The sequence below is a fragment of the Mytilus trossulus genome, chromosome 7 (assembly GCF_036588685.1).
Source record: "Mytilus trossulus isolate FHL-02 chromosome 7, PNRI_Mtr1.1.1.hap1, whole genome shotgun sequence".
Taxonomy (NCBI): Eukaryota; Metazoa; Mollusca; class Bivalvia; order Mytilida; family Mytilidae; genus Mytilus; species Mytilus trossulus.
Genome location: NC_086379.1, coordinates 15,721,882 through 15,736,125, shown reverse-complemented (window position 1 = coordinate 15,736,125; position 14,244 = coordinate 15,721,882). Strand labels below are relative to the sequence as shown.

The following is a 14,244-nucleotide window of genomic DNA, read 5'->3' as shown; positions in this document are numbered from 1 at the left end:
TCCTGAACTAATTAAAATTAAAAAAGTATGATAAAGAAAACGAACTCAAAGAAAACATTTAAAAGGGAAAGTCCATACATATCTCATATAACCATACGTAATCAATCAACGAAACAAATGAACAGCAACTGAAATATTCCTGACTTGGTACAGGCATTTATTGAAAAAAAATAGAGGGTTGAACCTGGTTTTATAAATAGTTGAGTAGAACGGTTTATAATGTTCACTTTTGTATATAATGTCCAATGCCGTTCGAGGACCTATAGATGCCATTTTCTCATCCTTTTGAATTTTGATTTTTTTTAAGTCATTGTCAATTTCAACGCTTCTATTTATTTTTGTAAACATGCAAGTAAAACAAGTAAATAACTTAGTTCCATAGCAATAAAAAGAAATTTATTCATTGAATCTGAAAAAAGCTGTAAAAAGAGACATTGAAACATTTGAAATTTCTTTCTCTAAATTAAAAGCTATTATGAAACCAGATTTTTCAGAATAGAAACACTATTTTTAGACATCAACATTTGTATTTCTAAAAAAATATAATGAGAGTTCTGCAAGTGAGGGTGCAACATGAATAAAAGGAGATTTAGTAATTGAAGATTTCATACCGAGTGAGAATAAGATATTGCTTGCCTGTACGAAAAAATCCAGGCGTATTTTACATGGATTTCAGACGGATATTTTAGAGGGAATCCGTTTAAAGTCCACTTTTACACGAAGAATCTTTCTTACATGGATTCCAGGCGGGTTACGGGCGGAATAGAGCCGAAATATGCAAATTTATCCGCCTGTCTTAGGAGGAAAAATGTCCGTCTAATTAAAAGGAAAAATGTTTTTCTCAAAAATAAATCCGCCTAAAGAGACGGAAAATGTATCCGCCTAAAGAGACAGAAAATATATCCGCCTAATGAAACGGAATTTTATCTCATAGATTTTTTTTATGCACACAAATGTGTTTTTCCATGAACAATCTAGCCAAATTTAGGCAGTTTTCAACGACTCATAGCTTGAAAAATAGCACGGTGACCCATACATATTATTATTTTTTTGAAAAGAGCATAGTAAAATCTTCATTTTGGCTAAGTATAAGAAAATTCTGTCCCAAAAAATATTTTCTTATGATCTACCTTAAGAAAATGCTGAGATTGATCAACTTGTGATTTTAAAATATATAGAAAACACACAACTATGTTGTTATCTAATAGTTAATTTCTAAGAATGTTGCATTAATGTTGTTGTTATTTGTTGCACTTCAGTGTTTCTGTTGGTCCGATTTTTTCTCCTTCTTATAGTTGATGTGTTTCCCTGTGTTGTTTTTTTTTCAATCGATTTATGACTTTTGATCAGGGATATACTACTGTTGCCTTTATATCCTACTTAAATACATTTGTAAATTAGCTAGCAAAGATTTAAAGATTTTAATATTTCAACTTTTTATTGAAATTTAAAATTGTCTTGAATAAAATAATATTGCATGTGTTAATAAACAGGAATTATTCGAGATTATGATCAGTTAGTTCATTTCTTGGCAAACTGAATTCAACTTGTCCAGAAAAATGTCGACATGCTGTTTCTGTAAGGTAAGAGTGGGTCTCAGTCTGAGTGAGCTTTCTCCACAGGCACCGGTATTAACACCTATAACAATATCATAAGTGTACTTTAATGCTTTTCTTTGTACAATGGCTATTTTGATTAAAACATTTTTGAATCATGTATATCATTTTATTTTCAAATATCTTCCATATAACAATGTAGTAAATAATGTCATAGAATTATATGTAGTCTCCCGGACATTCAGCTTTGAGAGCGGTGATTTTTTTATCTTACGAGATTCTCTGTTTAAGGTATATCATTGTACTTACTCTTGTCACAAAGAAAACGTTATTCTACTGAATCTTAGTATGCGTTGTCCCTTGTTGCTACGTTTTTATATATATCGACACATTACAAACACACTAGGAATTTGCTAGAAACCAGATGTCAAGTTGATTTTTTGTTTTTGTTGGTTTCGGTTGCTTTTCATAAACGCATGTCTAACATGTCCTTTTATTTATAATACTGGTCATATATTGTAGACTATTATTAGGTGTATAGTTTACCTTTTGATAATAACTTGGATATAGCTTTATTTCTGTCATCTAGGCTTGGAAAATCTACTGCTCCCGTTATGCCTAAACCTCGTACTCTGCTAAGCAAATTTGGATATTTTTTCTGAAAATGATGGTTTGTAAGTACATGAAGAACACCAACATGGTTTAAGCTTGAATATGAGTTATTTTCATAATGTCCAGACTACTTTTCCCAAAAGAGAAACAATTATATTTGAAAGAAAACAAGGTTTTAGTTAGAATAAACTCCACCATTGGAACATCCTCAAAAGTTCTTGTTTTACAAAGAACAAGACAAATTTCAGGTCAAATGATCAGATTACGTAGAAAATTTAAGTGTTCCCGTTGCATTAGAGTAACTATGTACTACATCCTCATATATAAGTACCTTTTATCATTTTCCCCCGTACGACTGCCACATATTCCATCCCTCCCCCATGTGTATTAACAGTCAATGATTTCAAAATAGACGTTGCTTTTATCTTGAGCAGAAAAGGGATATCAGTTTATATACAAAACATCATATTTTCTCTTGTCCGAAGAGTACTCAAATAATTAACAATTTTTAACTAACCTGTATTTTTTCTACTTCGGGCCATAGATAATTTCCAATTTCTGTAACTCGATTTAGAAGATTGTCCCGCTTGATTACTTTAATGACAGCTTCTAGTAAAACGACCTTTGATGGGTCTCCAACCCATGTGTTAAATATTCTGAAAGCCTTAAAAAATAAAAAGATACTAACTGAAAGTAAACGACAAATAGAGAAAAAAAAACAGAAAATTTCAAAAATTAAATTCTCACATAACAACTCAGAAAAACAAATACTGTTGTCAATTCTAAATGAATATAATCCCAATTATATTATCTACAAAATAACTACTTCAGAATCAGGACAAAGAAAATAATTCAAATTCTACAAACTGCAACAAAACCACTCAATTGACTCTTCTAATTTTTATGTTTTATTGAATTTGTCTTTATCATTCATGATAATTTGACATCTTACAAAAAACATAGTTTCCACCTTTGATAAAAACAAATATAAAAATGAAAACAACTCTTTATAATTATATGAGTCGGAAGCAATTTTCTGAATTTGCCTTCCTCGTGTACATTCGAAGCAGAATGCTTGAAATAATCGAAACAGTTGAAAAATCAACACCAGTTTCAGTGAACAAGACATATGATTCTAGATTTATACAAGGTCTTTTTTCTGACATATAGAACAAATATTAAAACTATTCAAAACACCAAAATTAAATATGCCTATATTAGATATCATAAAGTATATAGAAATATAGTGATGCAAACCAGGCCTCCTAATTTCACTAACAGTCTGGTTACGATTAGTTCCTTTTAGTATTGTTTGACAATGAATACATCTCTAATGATTTTATTAATTTCTAAATTATAAAGAAATTGTGATTTTGTCAAAGAGTTTATAAATTGGTAAAATACAAACCTAACATTTGTTACGTCTAAATATAAATGTTAAGACCTATATTTTACTATCCAAGCATGACGAACGCATGTGAGTCTTCAAATTCTAGCAAATGCTTAGAGATTGTCTTGTAAATGTAAATTCTAGAAGATAAAAAAAAGTAATGGAATCAACTATATTACCTCTTGTGATCTGTATTCAGACCTGTAGTAAAAGCCTCCAGTTAACATCTTTTTACTAAATGTAACAATATCTGGTGGTTGTTTAAGATTGAAATGTTCATGAGCCCAGAATAGACCTGTTACACCACAACCGGTTTGCACTTCGTCTAAATTAAAACAGATATCATTCTGAAATAAGACAAAAAATATAGAGGATCTAGAAGATTGTCATGATACATTTTCTTCTCCAAATTTTAAAGTGAAAACATAAAAATTGATTACACCAATGAGCCCTTCCAACGAAATCACTACTCGTTGTATCCTGTTTCTCTGTTTAACCGGTACGACTCAAACACATGGTCGTCTTTTTATATGTGTTCATGCATGAAAACTCTGCAACGACCTGTCAGAATAAGGACCATTGAATTGTAAACATCATGGACAATCGTTCAACGACCTTTCAAGAGTAAGGACCATTGAATCTAAAACATCATGGACAATTGTGCAACAGCTCTAAAGGCAAAGACAAACTACTTCTGTACATGTCCAACATAATCGCTCCTTTTTAGAAGAATGCAACATGTTGTCCTTCGCTGCTGAAGATCAACATTCTTGGGTTTATTGTCAACTTGTTATTCAGGTATTTGCAATAAAATATACGCAAACACATCTTTTCTACAAAACAATTGGTTAATCATTTTTTTTTTATTAAATATAGGAGATCTGAACATAAATAGTAAATGAACAGTACTTGCTTGAATAGAAGCCAATACGAACATATTTTGCGCAGTCGATTGCATCTGGTAAAATGCTGAAGTGAGTATTATAATAGGGATTAAATAGTAAAAGAGTAAGAGCTATGTCGAAATAAAGTGTCTAAATAAATACGTTTGCTACCTTGTAAACAGTATGTGCTTATCTTGTATGAACAAGCACGTTTACATCTTAATTCAGCATGTCGGTCTAGCATGTGTTATCATATGAAAGAAATTCTGGTGTGTAAGTTTTCTCATTGGCAATCTTATCCTCATTTTATATGTTATAATTCTGAATAAGCATGCGAAATTTTCGTTTGAACTATAGAATGCAACCATAACGTCACATAAATAACTAATAAACAATCAGTTTAGACCTTCGGCTTGGGAATATATTTTGGTTCTTCATTTCAGGTACTTGTATTCTCCAAATTCTGCCTAAATCTCTATTCATGACATGAAATTTCGTTCTTCATATTTATAGTTCGATTTATTTCTCTTTCCTCACAGCTCTCTTATGTAATAGATTACTTTAGCCTTATGTGGCACAAGCTTTTGGAATTTTAGGTCCTCAATGCACTTCAATTTTGTACTTGTTTGGCTTTACAACTATTTTGATCTGAGCGTCACTGATGAGACGTATGTTAACGAATAAACTACAAGGATTAAATTTTACATTTACGCCAGACGCGCGTTTCGTCTACAAAATACTCATCAGTGATGCTCGAATCCACAAAAAGCCACATAAAGTACGAAGTTGAAGAGCATTGAGTACCAAAATTCCTTAATGTTTTGCCAAATACAGCTAAGGTAATCTATTCCTGAGGTAGTAAAGAAACACGCGCTTGCCTAATAATTTATAATCCTGGTACCTTTGATAACTAATGATCCTTGAAAACAGCTATAACACTGTTATGAAAACTAAAAAAATATGAAGGAAGAATTACCTTGATACATATATCTTGTAAACCTTGAAAGAATTGTGGTGAGGCAAAGTTGTCTCCTCCCTCTCCCTGTATTGGTTCTATAACTACGCCAACAATTGGTTCACCTTTCTTCTGCCACGTGTCAATTAAATCTTCAACCTTAAAACGATCAAAATAAATTGAATACGTGAGAAATTTAACTTAGTTCTAAAATTATTCATCATTATATTAATTCAATTAAAAGTATATACGTGTGAAAGGGTATATTGCTAACATTTTGCTTTAAACGTAGTGCACATGAAAATAAAATCATTTGTCTTTTTGAATTTTCTTAAGTGCCTGAAATAAATGGTTATGAAAACTAAAGGGTGATGGTATTTATCACTGAAAGTATAAGAGACATGTTAATGCAAATACGTGTGTATTGGAAAATCGTCAGCTCTTTGGCAAAATAAGACTTATGTTTACAAAAGCTAGACATTATTACGCCAAAATGATATGATTGATTGGTGGTTACCGTCACTCTCGGTGCTAATCTGTGTTTTTTTGGCGGCCAGTTTTTATTGATAAAGGAAGCAGGATACCCCCAGAGAGAACCACCGATCATCGGTGGAAAAACTAAAAATCCTAGTCCAATGTTATGGAATCAAACGCACCTGTCACTTGCTGGCTTCAAACTCACAACCTCGGTGTAATACGAATAATATTGCGAGAAATGTCAGCTTATGTATACACCACAGATTAAGCTAAGACTTCCTTGTGCACATTTAGCCAATATTTGATTTTATGACGCTTTATAATTGCATACATTTATATATAAAATATATTATAAAATTGAACATAACATAAATTATTTAGACAGAATTATCTATTCTTTATAGGGTAAAAATAATTAGACCGCGGAGAGGAAAAAGATTTTTAATTTTAATAGTTTGGGTTGGGTTTTATTTTGTATAAACTGACAAAACTGAAACAAATTGATTGTGTTAGAAGTGAGGACATTACAATAGAGTAAAATATACTACCTCTTCAAGGCATCGTTTCTCCTCGGCTTGATTCTCCCTGGCGTTGTCCTCTAGAGGATACTTTAACATTGGGAAAGTAGCAATAGGCCATTTAGGTTGGGGGAAATCTAATTTATGCATCGGTTTAGTATGTGTTAGAGCTAGTGCACCTACAACATTAATTAGATTAATTGACTTTAATCAAACTTCAATATAAGCAATGGAAACTGCCATGTTGGTGCAATTAGAAAAAGGTAGCAACATGATATTAGTTTTGTTTCAAGATTTCGATACAAATGTCATCTGGCTGTCTTAATGTTACAAAGATGAAAAGAGATGCAAATCTATTTCACGACCCCACACCTAAACGTATCTAACTGGCCATTCCCAAAATAAATATTTGATTCACATCAGTATTCTTATATGAAAATTTTTATTGTTGTGAATCTTTAACTTTATTGCTTCAATTTATCCACCATGCATTCCCTTTACCTTTATAGACAATGATGTAACCACGTCAATAAATATGAATAGCATCGACTAATATATTAATTTCTTTATCCGTTAATGTAACTTTGATTTGCTTTTTCTTAATGGCATAGCTGTTGTATAAAATGCTTCATATTTACCATGTTTACTATAAAAATATAATAAAGAATTGAGAAGGGAAATGGGTAATATGTCAAAGAGTCAACAACCCGTTTAAAGAGGTATCTTGAAGCATTAAACACTCCGGCTGATCTTACATACCCATCGTCCGTCCATGAAAAGCATTTTTAAAAGACAATACAGACAAATTAGGAGTGCCTGGAAGATCATTTGTTTTACATGATTGAAGTTCCTCTTGGGTTGGAGGAGCACCTCCTCGTTTTCTTCTCTTCAATAAAATTAAAATAAAGATGTGTTAGAAAAGTAGAACATGTATGTTGTTTGGAGAAATTTCATTTTCATATTTGTCAAGTTATAAAAATGAAACTTTCATTGATGCGATTTCCTTAAAACAGAAATAGGATTTTACTGAGACTTACTTTACATTTACTATATAAGTAATGAAAACAAAACAAGACACCAATATACAAATAAGTCTTCGTTTTGTTTAATGGTCGATATGCAGTTGTTCTGTCATTGTCTACTTCCTTATTTTTAATGATTAAGATTTTTAATATAATTTGATAAACATGAAAAGCAAACTCACAATGCTGAAATAAAGAAGGAAATTAAAACTTTGCTCAGAAAGAAGCCAGTGTAACCGTTCAAAATAATAATTCATTATATAAAATCTTACCTGAAAAGCAATAAACATTGCTTTCTGTGCATGTTCAACTGAACAAGCTCCACATGCCATGGTCTGTACTTCAGAAAGACCAGGTGGTGCAACCTATATAAACATTTGAAGTTATTCCGAACTATACTTATGTTTTATATAAAGAAACTTCTTACGTAATAGGTATAACATTCTCAAAAACTTACTCGTTTTCAATGGTTAAACAATAAATTGGATGAACTGTGGTAATCAGACATTGACGAATGATTTTCTGTCGGTGTAGCGATGTTATGAAATCCATACTTCTATTTTCATATTTTTGTTCCATTTCCAACAGTATAAATATTGAAAATGCTCACTTTACTTATTTTTTTACTTTGTATTGTGAACCCCTTCTGACAAAGATAGTTGCACTCACAAAGCTTCAGTTATTATTTTTTTATTATACAGTTTGGATTACACTACTCTTCATGCATATGTATTCCACGTCATACAAATTCGGTTCCAGACGTTAATGATGATGGTTAATTGAAAAAACAATTTTGAACGCAGCGCTATGTTTTATTTTGAAATTTTTAATTATCGATTTTTTTTTATTATTATTTTTAAGATAGTAAATATGATCTCAGAAAATAGGACAACTATCACATATATATTTAGAGAGTTATTGCGTTTCGATTTGACCTCTTCAAATCAAAGTTCTACATAAAACCCTACCGCTAACAGTGATGTTTGTAATCTTGTTATCCAATCTCGGGGTGGGTAACATCCTAGTGCAGGTCGATTTACAAAAGTCGACTGAAAAAAACAAGCAATCATTTACAAGTAGTGTAATCTTATTAAATGTTCAAATAAAGAATAAAATTGAGAATGGAAATGGGGAATGTATCAAAGAGACAACAACCCGACCATAGAAAAAGAAACATATTTTTCATTCAAATCAAATTTCCAAAACTTTTCAATATGCTTTCAATGTCCATTAAATGAGTGGGAAAAATACCGATGTACGTCCATAACCTAACAATAAAATTAATGGTAAACAGGAAAAGATGATGTTTGTCGAAGATGACGCCAATAATCATAAAATTGTACCAAAATGCTACAAAACAATCACCACAGTATAAATTAAACAAGTTATTTCCAGTGCATGAACAATTATCATTAAATTCCGTAAACTTGAGAGATAGACATAAGTAGAATGCAAATTAAGACCGTTTTTCATGAATTTGGACTGAAACATTAAAAAAAAGTGAGGTTAATAATTGAGAGGAAACAGAAAGCAGTTGAGACCACCAGAAAGAACTGGTGTTCGAGTGTGCTACTCAAGATTATTTCAAATAGAATATACAAACCAAGGGGAAACAACTGAGGGAATCACATAAATGCAGGGGGAAATGCGAGTGCACAATACTTGTATAACACGAATATTATGTGTATAAGCTTTATAATTTGCAAAGAACAAAACAAGCAATTAAAAGCAGTTAGAGTCTTTATAATTGTACTGTTTTATAATACAACATACCAAATTATCTTCGTTCGTCACGGCATCAATTAAACTCTGGTGGTTATAGCCTGGCGAAAAAATAAGATATAAATTGATGCTTTAGTTTTCATTTTCCATAATAAAATCAGTTTTACGTGATTTCAAGAACTTACTCAAAAAAGGTGAAAAGGGTGTATAAATGTTCAGCCTGACGTCTGAGTTATAATGACCGTCAGACTTGAGAGAAACTTCGGACTACTTTTTATGGAGACTGGTGGCATACCTATGTATACTCATTTATAACTAGACTTTTGTGTAGAATAATACATACCTATGGGGATAGAAGCAATCTGTGTGTACAGATCCAACAGACAATTATACATACCTATGGGGATAGAAGCAATCTGTGTGTACAGATCTAACATACAATTATACATACCTATGGGGATAGAAGCAATCTGTGTGTACAGATCTAACATACAATTATACATACATATGGGGATAGAAGCAATCTGTGTGTACAGATCTAACATACAATTATACATACCTATGGGGATAGAAGCAATCTGTGTGTACAGATCTAACATACAATTATACATACCTATGGGAATAGAAGCAATCTGTGTGTACAGATCCAACATACAATTATACATACCTATGGGGATAGAAGCAATCTGTGTGTACAGATCTAACATACAATTATACATAACTGTACTACTTTTTATGGAGAATGGTGGCATACCTATGTATACTCATTTGTAACTAGACTTTTGTGTAGAATAATACATACCTATGGGTATAGAAGCAATCTGTGTGTACAGATCCAACAGACAATTATACATACCTATGGGGATAGAAGCAATCTGTGTGTACAGATCTAACAGACAATTATACATACCTATGGGGATAGAAGCAATCTGTGTGTACAGATCTAACATACAATTATACATACCTATGGGGATAGAAGCAATCTGTGTGTACAGATCTAACATACAATTATACATACCTATGGGGATAGAAGCAATCTGTGTGTACAGATCTAACATACAATTATACATACCTATGGGGATAGAAGCAATCTGTGTGTACAGATCTAACATACAATTATACATACCTATGGGGATAGAGGCAATCTGTGTGTACAGATCTAACATGCAATTATACATACCTATGGGGATAGAAGCAATCTGTGTGTACAAATCCAACATACAATTATCGTCCACGTCAACAAGATAGTTCCCATAACTCTTATCATAGTCAGCAAAGAACTGTACCGCTCCTGTATTCTGTAATGGTAATTATTCACAAGTCTAAATAAGATAAAAGCTGTGAAATTTAATATGGTGAAATCTGTGTGTTTATTTTTTGTTCACTTGTATTTCAATGTTGGTGTCGTACAAACGCCCGAACGTTAATTTCTATCAGCAATTTAGTTAGAATTGACGCATGAGATATTTACCATTGTTCGTTAAGAAATCCCTAATCAACTAATATCAAAGTCTCCTTCCTCATAAACTTCATAGTAATTACAATCTTTTAAAACAATTGCTCTTACATAAATGAAAAAGGGTATTACATGTAATTGGTTGTCTTGATCGTCCTTGTGAATTCTTTTGTGAAGAAATTGGTCACTAACGAATTTGGAAAACTTTCATCGTTCTCTCAGGCGAGTCATATATGGTATTGAAGATTTTCAAGTAGGCTAAATAGTATTGAATGTAAATTGTTGTTGTATATTTTAGTTTATTATTTGCTTTCTTTTATGCTACTAGTTACTAGAAAATCAAAACTCTTGGATATTGAAGACATTAGACGAGATTATTCCCTAACCGGATTAGTAAATTTCCCTATTTAAGGTTCTAAAATCATATTTTACACAATCTTATTAGAATTAGATCTCCGTTCTTGCTCTTATGCTTCGCAACAGTATGCTCCAAGCACAAGTTCTGATATCTAAATTTGTAATTGGATTGTTACATATATTTACCAACAGATTATAAAACATACTACCAATGCCTATTTGCCTAATTCATGATAATTTTGTTTTTAATCTTGAGACATTTGTAAGGAACAAATTGTAAAAAATAAAGTATACTTACATGAGAAATTAAAATATGAAAAACAAAATATTCGACCGTGGTACTAGAAATGTGTAACGGAGAAAACTCAATCTTTCAAAACGTGTGCAGAATAATTCGAAAACACGATGGTCCAACATACAATTTTTTGCTTAAATATAAAAACTTTGAACAAACCTGAATTCGGTCCAGTTCTTTTAACAGCTGTCGAGACTTTGGTCCAGGGATTTCCGTTTGGATATTAGGAGAAGATGGCTCAACTGTTGCAATTTTCTGTGAACAATAGGCTGTTCTATGAAAAGCTGAAAAAGATGGTACACTACAACATGTGTATGCATATTGATAGCATTTTTTATATAGTATATATGTACAGAATCAACTATTAAATAAGTGGACCGTCACGAAAAAGTACTGTGCAGTGATTGCCTTGTCATAAAGGTCTCTAGTAGGGTCACTGTTACGATAAAGACTGTACGTGTACTTTCTGATTTTGGTACCTAAACGCTGACGAACTAGATGTATACGTCATTCTCGTTTTAAATCAAAGCTTCTGTATCATAATATCATCCTGATTAGGTCTCACACGGTTTATCGTAGTTTTCTACACATTCAATCTGAGTTAAGATAATGCGACCAAAATTACATATATTATACATGTACATGTATTATATATGTAATTTAATCTTAAGATTTTTTTCCCAAGGAAATGAGTTTCATTCACTTTGTATACCAAAAGCGATTTTACATTTTACATTTAAATGAAAATAATAACCTCAAGTTTGACGAAAAAGGCACATTATAGAATACTGTTTACACACTAGCCATTTGTTTTCTTCTCTACGGGTCGACATCGATCAACGAGGAATCAATAAACAGATATTAAACGGATGAATCTTATAAATTGAAAATATAACTCACCTCGTGCATTTTTAAGTGCATCTTTCCAAACGAGCGAAAGGCATTGTTTACTACAGCAATGCATAATTTAAAATGAGTTTAGTTTATGTGTACACATCCATGTTTGATTTTGCAGTACACGTATCCTTTTATCAGGTCATTTACACAAATAGATAGTTGATAAAATATTTCTTACGTTTTAGTCCCGCAGAACTAAGATAGCTTTGATTGATTGGTTAAATGTTTGCCTAACGTACAGTGGCAAATATGTCATGCATAATCAGGAAGAGAACTAATAAACAATAAGTACGATACCGGTATGTAGTTCACCATGCAAGTCGGAGAAATTAGATTGCAACAGGAAAATGATGATATTTGAATATGAACAGACATTTTACCTTGCAACAAGCTACCTACGGACCCAAAAGTGTTGTTGCAAGGGTTTTCAACGTGCATAGATAGTCACTGTGGACCGTCACGAAAAAGTATCGTGCAGTGATTGCCTTGTCATAAAGGTCTCTAGTAGGGTCACTGTCACGATTAAGACTGTACGTGTACTTTCTGATTTTGGTTGTGCCTAAACGATTTGGACGAACTAGATGTATACGTCATTCTCGGTTCAAATCAAAGCTTCTGTATCATAATATCATCCTGGATATGTCTCACACGGTTTACCGTAGTTTTCTACACATTCAATCAGAGTTAAGATAATGCGACCAAAATTACATATATTATACATGTACATGTATTATATATGTAATTTAATCTTAAGATTTTTTTCCCAAGGAAATGAGTTTCATTCACTTTGTATACCAAAAGCGACTTTACATTTTACATTTAAATGAAAATAATAACCTCAAGTTTGACGAAAAAGGCACATTATAGAATACTGTTTACACACTAGCCATTTGTTTTCTTCTCTACGGGTCGACATCGATCGACGAGGAATCAATAAACAGATAAACGGATGAATATTATAAATTGAAAATATAACTCACCTCGTGCATTTTTAGCTCACCTGGCCCGAAGGGCCAAGTGAGCTTTTCTCACCACTTGGCGTCCGTCGTCCGTCGTCGTCGTCGTCCGTCGTCGTCGTCGTTAACAATTTACATTTTGAACTTCTTCTAGAGAACCACTGAATGGAATGGAACCAAACATGGCATGAATGTTCCTTATGAGGTGCTGACCAAGTGTTGTTACTTTGTAGCCGATCCATCATCCAAGATGGCCGCCAGCGGGGGACTTAGTTTAACATAGGACACTATGGGAAATGCATACAAATGACTTCTTTTAGAGAACCATTGAATGGAATGAAACCAAACATGGCATGAATGTTCCTTATGAGGTGCTGACCAAGTGTTGTTACTTTGTTGCCGATCCATCATCCAAGATGGCCGCCAGCCGGGGACTTAGTTTAACATAGGACCCTATGGGAAATGCATACAAATGACTTCTTTTAGAGAACCACTGAATGGAATAAAACCAAACATAGCATGAATTATCCTAATGGGGTGCTGACCAAGTGTTGTTACTTTGTAGCCGATCCATCATCCAAGATGGCCGCCAGCGGGGGACTTAGTTTAACATAGGACCCTATGGGAAATGCATACAAATGACTTCTTCTAGAGAACCACTAAATGGAATGAAACCAAACATAGCATGAATATTCATTCCTTATGGAGTGCTGACCAAGTGTTGTTACTTTGTAGCCGATCCATTATCCAAGATGGCCACCAGCGGGGACTTAGTTTAACATAGCACCCTATTGGAAATGCATACAAATGACTTCTTTTAGTGAACCACTGAATGGAATGAAACCAAACATGGCATGAATGTTCCTTATGTGGTGCTGACCAAGTGTTGTTACTTTGTAGCCGATCCATCATCAAAGATGGCCGCCAGCAGGGGACTTAGTTTAACACAGGACCCTATGGGAAATGCATACAAATGACTTCTTTTAGAGAACCACTGAATGGAATAAAACCAAACATAGCATGAATGTTCCTTATGGGGTGCTGACCAAGTGTTGTTACTTTGTAGCCGATCCATCATCCAAGATGGCCGCCAGCGGGGGACTTAGTTTAACATAGGACCCTATGGGAAATGCATACAAATGACTTC

General features: G+C 32.9%; 1 protein-coding gene across 1 annotated transcript; it reads right to left on the bottom strand.

Annotated features, from left to right (window-relative positions):
• Window positions 1–1,433: 1,433 nt before the first annotated feature.
• On the bottom strand, window positions 1,434–12,303 carry LOC134724697 (4-aminobutyrate aminotransferase, mitochondrial-like). Its single transcript, XM_063587871.1, has 13 exons — window positions 12,145–12,303; window positions 11,404–11,528; window positions 10,317–10,434; window positions 9,188–9,237; window positions 8,383–8,463; window positions 7,687–7,779; window positions 7,152–7,278; window positions 6,423–6,571; window positions 5,419–5,556; window positions 3,738–3,905; window positions 2,686–2,832; window positions 2,103–2,214; window positions 1,434–1,638 (listed from the first exon to the last, which is right to left on the bottom strand). The coding sequence occupies exons 1-13, from the start codon at window positions 12,206–12,208 to the stop codon at window positions 1,517–1,519; spliced, it is 1,494 nt and encodes a 497-aa protein (XP_063443941.1). The 5' UTR covers window positions 12,209–12,303; the 3' UTR covers window positions 1,434–1,516.
• Between the last annotated feature and the right edge of the window lie 1,941 nt (window positions 12,304–14,244).